Source organism: Salvia splendens, chromosome 1, assembly GCF_004379255.2.
Source record: "Salvia splendens isolate huo1 chromosome 1, SspV2, whole genome shotgun sequence".
NCBI classification, from domain to species: Eukaryota; Viridiplantae; Streptophyta; class Magnoliopsida; order Lamiales; family Lamiaceae; genus Salvia; species Salvia splendens.
Window position 1 is genome coordinate 38274831 of NC_056032.1, and position 7109 is coordinate 38281939.

General features: G+C 36.6%; 1 protein-coding gene across 4 annotated transcripts; it reads right to left on the bottom strand.

Moving 5' to 3' along the window:
• Window positions 1–6520, bottom strand: LOC121749612 (protein prenyltransferase alpha subunit repeat-containing protein 1-A-like). Of its 4 annotated transcripts, none has more exons than XM_042144194.1 (11): window positions 6425–6520; window positions 5765–5880; window positions 5004–5417; window positions 4449–4559; window positions 3825–3915; window positions 2447–2515; window positions 2085–2162; window positions 1412–1498; window positions 971–1021; window positions 412–603; window positions 1–329 (listed from the first exon to the last, which is right to left on the bottom strand). In XM_042144194.1, the coding sequence occupies exons 2-11, from the start codon at window positions 5860–5862 to the stop codon at window positions 207–209; spliced, it is 1314 nt and encodes a 437-aa protein (XP_042000128.1). In that variant the 5' UTR covers window positions 5863–5880; window positions 6425–6520; the 3' UTR covers window positions 1–206. The 4 variants fall into 4 exon arrangements, 3 of the variants coding, with proteins under 3 accessions (XP_042000128.1, XP_042000142.1, XP_042000136.1); XM_042144208.1 differs by having other exon boundaries at window positions 5765–5873; window positions 6425–6464; XM_042144202.1 differs by lacking the exon at window positions 6425–6520 and adding an exon at window positions 6131–6395.
• Window positions 6521–7109: the final 589 nt, after the last annotated feature.

The following is a 7109-nucleotide window of genomic DNA, read 5'->3' on the forward strand; positions in this document are numbered from 1 at the left end:
TACCAAACTTACCAGTAATCCTTGAAATGGTAGGGAATTCAATATATCAACATATGATAAACAACAAATAAACATAGAACCGTTAAACCTTTTCAAGATCATGTGTCTGTATCTATAATTCCAGTGGCACGACGAAGTTTGACTCACCACCTCATAAGAAATGGGAAACACCAAGAACTTTAGCAGTGTACTAGTTTTCTAACTAATTATTGAGTGCTTGCATTCAGAGAATCCCAAAGGAAGCTCTTTTCAGCTTGGTCGAGTAATAGCTTGAGCGCCTCAAACTGTGAACTTTCTTTAAGCACCACACCAAAAGACTCGGGCATTTGCTACACAAACAGCAATAGTAGGAGAGTAAGCACAATGAGGCGAGAAACAGTCGTATCAAGAAAAGTACAAAAATTAGTCTACCTTAGCAAGCCAAGTAATGTAGGTAGCTGAAAAGGTTGTTTGTGCTTGATATTCCCCATATTCATTATCAGGGATAATTGTGCAGGATTGGAATAGCTTTAATTCATCTTTGACGAACATGTTACTCTGGCCATCAACAGCTAAATGTTTCATCCATATTAGTGACAGGAAGCGACGATGAAGCCATAGAGACTTGAAGAAATCAGTACCCGAGAAAAACAAAAGAATCAATAACCATATATGAAAATCAAGATGGAAATGTAAGTTGGTTTTTATTACTAGTACTAATTAGTTTCAACATCAAGATAAGATGAGAACATTTGAGTTTTAGTATAATAAGTATTAACTTGTTTGTTGGCAGATGCAAGAAACAGGCCACTAAAGTCCAGGTAAAAGAAATCAGACATGTCATTCAATTCCTATAATCATGCTATTCATACTTTTTTCTATTTAATTATACAAATATCCTCCTACATGTCTCGTGTAAGCCATATTTATTCAGAAGTTTATGTTCTTAGTCATGATGTTCTTTATTTCAAAATACTGTGTGGCTGCCTACCTCTCTTCCCACGTACAGCCTTATCAACATTGCATCCCAGTCCAGCTCCTCCTGATATGCATCCATTTGCCAAATATCACCGTATAAACATGTAGATAATCAGGTGGACAATCATAAGTTTACACCTCAAACTAAAGATGACTATACATCAAAGACCCTTCAAATCTTTCAGTTGACATTTCTAAGCACTTCAGAGATACATTCAAAAAGTAACTACATAACTTATATTCCATCACTGTTATGTTTCATGCATTATTTTCTGCAAATAAACCGATTTATCATGTTATGTTTCAAACACATGAGCCTGATGAATGCACAAGATGCAAGCAACCTCTCAACTATAGTTAGGATGATAATTTTGGACAATATGGCTTATCACATGACCAAAAAACCATTTCCTTGGAGTTTCTTTAACATTTCAAAACAAATGCAAGACCACACCTTCCATAGTTTTTGAAGTTCTTCATTTGACAAACCATTGAAATCCTTGTAATGCCGTGAATTCTCTATCATCTGGACCAGTAACCGCTGAAATTATAGGAGATGTTACTCATGTTAGTTTGTGTGTGAAGTTGTACTTTGGAAATATATTATAACATGCATATTTCTAATATTACGCTTATTTTAAGAGAAGACCAAGAGCAGGAGAAACCAGAAGGGATGGTTGAAGTCTCAATCAACTAGATGCAAATACACAAACTCTTAGTTTGATGGATCTACCACCTGTACAAATACAATGTGGGAAACTATGACACGCATGGGCTCAGAAAATATATGCATGAATTGGCCCATCATGTCAACAAGAGATATCTTCTATCCATCAAAACAATCTAAGACATAGGCACCTTCGTAAATTAGTCAAGGCAATGGCAAAGTCACTTCTCTTTATTCACAATGTCGTCACTCTATATACTAGCATGTCATCATCATGATAAAGTGCTGGCTGCTTTTCGCTATCATTGCATCACGTATGGAAACACTTTATCATAAAATACGTTAGGTTCAGTGGTAAAAAAGACCTCAAATTCAATGTTATTGCATTTTGAGAAACATCAAAACATAAAGCATGAAACAAATTATGCTGGACACACTTGACATGGATTCTTAAACTTACAGCTCGGAAGTGGAAACAAGAGTTATCAGCAACATGAAGCGCAGCCCAATCTCTGGAACTGTGCAGCTCAAGTAGTACCTGAACAGAGCACAAAGAAGTATTAAGAAACACCAAATACATACAGAATACTAATTTTTTTTAAAAAAAACAGAAAATGGTACTAGACCCAAATTGGATAATGCAAAACTGGGATAAAATATTAATTATTCTCTATAAATGAAGATGGTAATAGAAAATTAGAAATAATGTTATTGCTGGACAAAATGGTGCACATCAATGTTTTTCTTCCACAGTTGTGTAGAAATTGGTCTAACATGACAGGGGTTAGGGCAAAGAGATAGGGGCTTTAACTTCAAACTGACCTGTGAGTCTGACATGTAGGAAACCAACCAGCAGCGGTGATTCCAAGCACGGTAATTCATCTTAGAGTTCTGTGACATAATAAAAAATGTATAAATATGGTTCCATCCATGCATGCTCATTATGCCAGGATTATAAGATATCATTTAAATTTTAAAATAATGAACTCAAGTTGCGGGATTGCTAGATGATTCTCAATCTGGGGAAGAATGATTTGGTTTATACGAAGGAAGGCACAGGTAGAGATTACGAAGATCCAACACTTAGGCAAATAAGAAAATCAAGTTATGCTTATGTTTTAAAAATTGCAGAAAGTGTAGTTAGTGGTCACATTGACATATTTTGAGCAGTTACAAATAGAAGTTAGAAAAACAGAGAAGGAAAGGAAGCAAATTCTTTACGACTCCACACGATGACTTTTTCAAGGATAGTAAATTGTGCTTTGCTGGAAAGAATTTGCATGGCACCGATAGAAACGCTTTATGACATAAGAAACTGAGAGAACAAGAACTATCAACCCTGAACCCACAAGGCAAAAATTGTCTCAACAGCAAACTCACAAACTATATGTCATTCTTGTGGTCAAATCTGCAGTAAATTCGACAATGGAAGTGTCTGGTGGTTGTAGAGCTATATTGTGAAAATTGTGCAACAAGCACTTGAATAAAATCCAGGATGCTTCTGTTCAATCAGGAATCTTTGAACTTAGGGGGAACCATACTTCCAATATTAGGTTTCCAAATAGGTAATGCTACATCAGATAAAATAACAGTGATCTTAATACTGTTTTAAGAGAAAAAAAAAAGTACTCCTGGGCCCTGGCAAGGCCAAATTATGTAAGTTCCCAGTAAGTTTCAGAAAAGATGCTCACTTGAAGAGGGTCAAAGTTTGATCTATCTAAAGGGTAAACTGGTTTTAAACACGCGCTGACCTAGGAATGCTACCTTAAGTGTGTAATCAGTAGAACGCTAAATTTGGTGGACTCAAACACCCAGAGGTTTGCCAATTTTACCTGCCCCATAAATCATAATGACTGCTTTCACAATAAACATCTCTGAACTGTCTTCTTTATTCTAATAAGATGATTAAGCGGTCCAATACCTAAAGCTATCCAAGAAACTGCATGGGCATAATTACAACTAGAACCAGCAAGAACTATAGCTCTTACCCTACAGTTTGAAAAGGAAAACCTTTAATACATACACAAAATTTTCACATCACACTTTTAAAAACACAAGCTGAAAGAATACTAAAGTGAATGACAGCAACCACTACAAAGTTGCCTTTCTTTAGCAAATGCATCAACTAAATTTTGATAATGACCCAAAAGTTGTACTCCTATATGTATGGCCGCTTCACAGTTCTGGAACAGAATTAAACCTCTACTATTTTTTTCACTAACTCAGATTCTCTTTCCACAATCTCTGGTAGATTTGCAGACTTTCCAGCTATCATCTTGATCACCCATCTCCTACCAGTGAGAACACAATATTGAAGCAAGTTCAGAAAATTATGTAAATACCATGATAAAATAAACTTGCCATAGGAAGCACCATTCATCACATGCGTTTCATATCTATTCTAAAGTGTGTAACTATGGGTGTTTGTACAGAAAACGGAAGGTAGATACTCCCTCCGTCCACAAAAATTAGTCCCATTTGTGGACGACACGGGTTTTCATGAGAAATTGGTAAAGTAAGAGAGAATGAGTAAAGTAAGTGAAGTGTGGGAGAGAGGAGAAAAAGTGGGGTAAAGTATGAGAGAGAAACTTTCCATTTTTAGAAATAAGACTATTTTTCATGGACATCCCAAAATAGCAAAATGAGACTACTTTTCATGGACGGTGGGAGTATTACATATCATGAGATATTACTTACCATGTCCAATTTTCTGACTTAGTGACTGAAAAATAATAATAATAATAATAATAATAATAATAACAATAATAATCATTATTATTACCAAAAAGAAACTAGTAGTCACCCAAGTCACAAGGGTTAGTACCTGTGGCTCCAAGCGCGTTCACTTTTTGGCGAATAGGATAGAACCAGAGTTGATAAAAGCAGTTCATCCATGAACATCGGAAAGAGCTGCTTCTTTGACACAATTAACTTCCTAGGAGTGGAAAACATAAGAGAGAGTTTTAATATCATTATCAAGTGGTAGTTGCTGAGTAGGATTCTACAAAATGAAGTTAACATCAAACCTCAAATCTTATATTAAGCGCTAGAACTCCAAGGAGTACGAAGGAAGAAGTATTTTCGAAATGAGCTCATAATATTTATTTAATACTATCAGTCTCTCACTGAGCAAATTTATGAAGCATGCAGACAGCCAGACATAAAAAGGACCGGGTTTCCAGCTAATCTTTGGAACAATTTTACCACTTGCAGAAGGTATAACTTTTATTTCATGAACAAACAGCCCTTAAACTCGTATACCACTTCTGGATATTACATTTCAGGGATTAAACTACTTGGTAGAAGTCTGACATATGTTGGGAGCAATGCGACCAAATGGAAATATAAGCGTATGCAAAAAAGTGGGGCATGAATGTACCTGAAATTCCATGCTGTGCCAAAATCAGAGCTTAGTAGAAGAAGTGCCTTGCTATGTCTCATAACTTCAATTTCAGCAATGTTTAAGAAAGAAGTTGAACACACTGATGCAATTTCATCTAGTTTTTCATCCTTCTTACATTGAGAACTGCTCAACATCCTGCATTGTCTATGAGAATCCATGAATGCGTCTTTAGCCGCTCTATATAGTTGAACAAGAACAAGGGTAGAGATACCCAGCTTATGTTCATGATGCCAAAAGCAAGTATCAGAACTATTACAGAGTGCTGGTTCTGATTTAATGGTATCATCCTCTAGGAGAGACCCATCAGCCACAGACGACAAGGAGGTAGAACTAGGGAAATCCTCACTTAAAAAAGCAAACTGTGTTGGATGAATGAACCCAACTTCATCACTGCCACAATAGAAAGAGAGGGAGAGAAATATTAATCGCAGTACAGGTAAGTGAAATCCATATTTAATAGTAATTACTGTCATTACATGGAAGTTGAAACAGTTACTGTAAATCTCCAAATGAGAGAAGAAATAATGGAACACAGGGAAAATTACATCTACATCATTAAATTCATATCCGAAAACCATCTCGTAGACAAGACAACTAGCTAGTGGTGCAACCACAAAATAGGGAAATTTTCCCCCACAGAGGCAAACTTACAGGATTCCTGGATCAAACTATCATTATTTAGCTAGTTCAATCAGAAGAGAACGCAATAAAAATGACTATCATCAGCAATAGCTTACATGAGAGGGTCAGATTCCAAAATACCCTCCAGCTGGATAAGAAGATTAGATGGATCCACTGCAGCTACATTCATTGTTGAGGAATATGGACCCAGCATTCAATTATATTCTGCATACTAGACGTAGAGAAATAACAATTATACTCTCGACGACGCCGTGTAAATGTGACGAGTAAGTGCAGGCTCGAGTAAAGCTTCTTTCCTTGAGTTAGAGCTCAACTTTTTATATACAAAAAAAACTCTTTAACCCGTGATCGGTTTGAGCTTGTCCAATAAAAAAAACTCAAATAAGAAGTTGTTCGAGCTCGAATCAAAACGAAAGTATGTTAGTTCATACTACCATCGACCGTGCCGATTAGGCGATTACCTGTTACACGATAGATACGCATAAAAACGGAATACTACTAAATAAAGAATGAGAGTTGGGGAAATGCCGACATAACAGTGTTACTCCAACCATCCCCAAAATCCCAAAATTTTCAGCTGAAAACACCTCTAACCATACACCAAAACCCATCCCAAAATATCCTTTTTATGCGTTTTTAAACAGTGTTACTCCGAAGATGGAGTGGAAGTAGCACTGTAGCAAACGCAAATTATTTCTGATAATTGCAAATAAATCCCTCTTGCTGTGTATTTTCGAATAGAGGTGGAGATATACCTGATTTATGGAGAAGGGAGAACTTATTTGTTGATGAAGATGAACCAGAAACATTTACGCGAAAAAGACTCTGCTTTTTTAGGTTTTCATTTATAGGTGGTCAAATGGGCTTTGGGCTCTTAGGCCATCCACAACGCTGTTCCTATACCGTTCCTATACCGTTCCTTAAACCACTATTTGAGGGCCCCACTGTACTTTTTTACTCCATTCCTTAACTAAGAAACTGAACCTGCAACCCTTCGTTCCTTAACCGTTCCTTAAATTACTATTCATTCAATTTCATTTTTTTTTATTTCCAACCCAATTCAATTTAAATAAACACACTTTAATAAAAAAACAAACACACTTTATTAAAAAACACACAACATTAAAAAAAATTCAACTTAAACTTAAAAAAAATAAAAAAAAGCACACAATTAAAATCCTAAAAACATAAAAAACACACAATTAAACGTGGGAAAATAAAAAAACTACTCCGCCGGCGAATCATCCTCCGGAGGCGGTCGAGGTTGAGGGGGAGTCGGAAGGCCAAGTTGTGATGCCATATACACAATTCCGTTCCACCAGGCCGTGAATTGGGCGTACGAGAAGCGGGAAGTGTCCGTCATTGTGGCGGTCATGTACGCCACCATAAGTGTGTCCGAGCCTCCCCGCGAGCCCGATCCCGAGGCCGACTGGCTTGATT

Excerpts from the sequence above, each read along its gene's own strand:
- LOC121749612 (XM_042144194.1), bottom strand. The coding sequence starts at position 5,862 with ATGCTGGGTCCATATTCCTCAACAATGAATGTAGCTGCAGTGGATCCA. Across the intron at positions 1,022-1,411 it reads AACTTCAAAAACTATGGAAG|GAGGAGCTGGACTGGGATGC; the intron begins GTGTGGTCTTGC and ends GATGCATATCAG. Across the intron at positions 330-411 it reads ACATTACTTGGCTTGCTAAG|CAAATGCCCGAGTCTTTTGG; the intron begins GTAGACTAATTT and ends CTGTTTGTGTAG.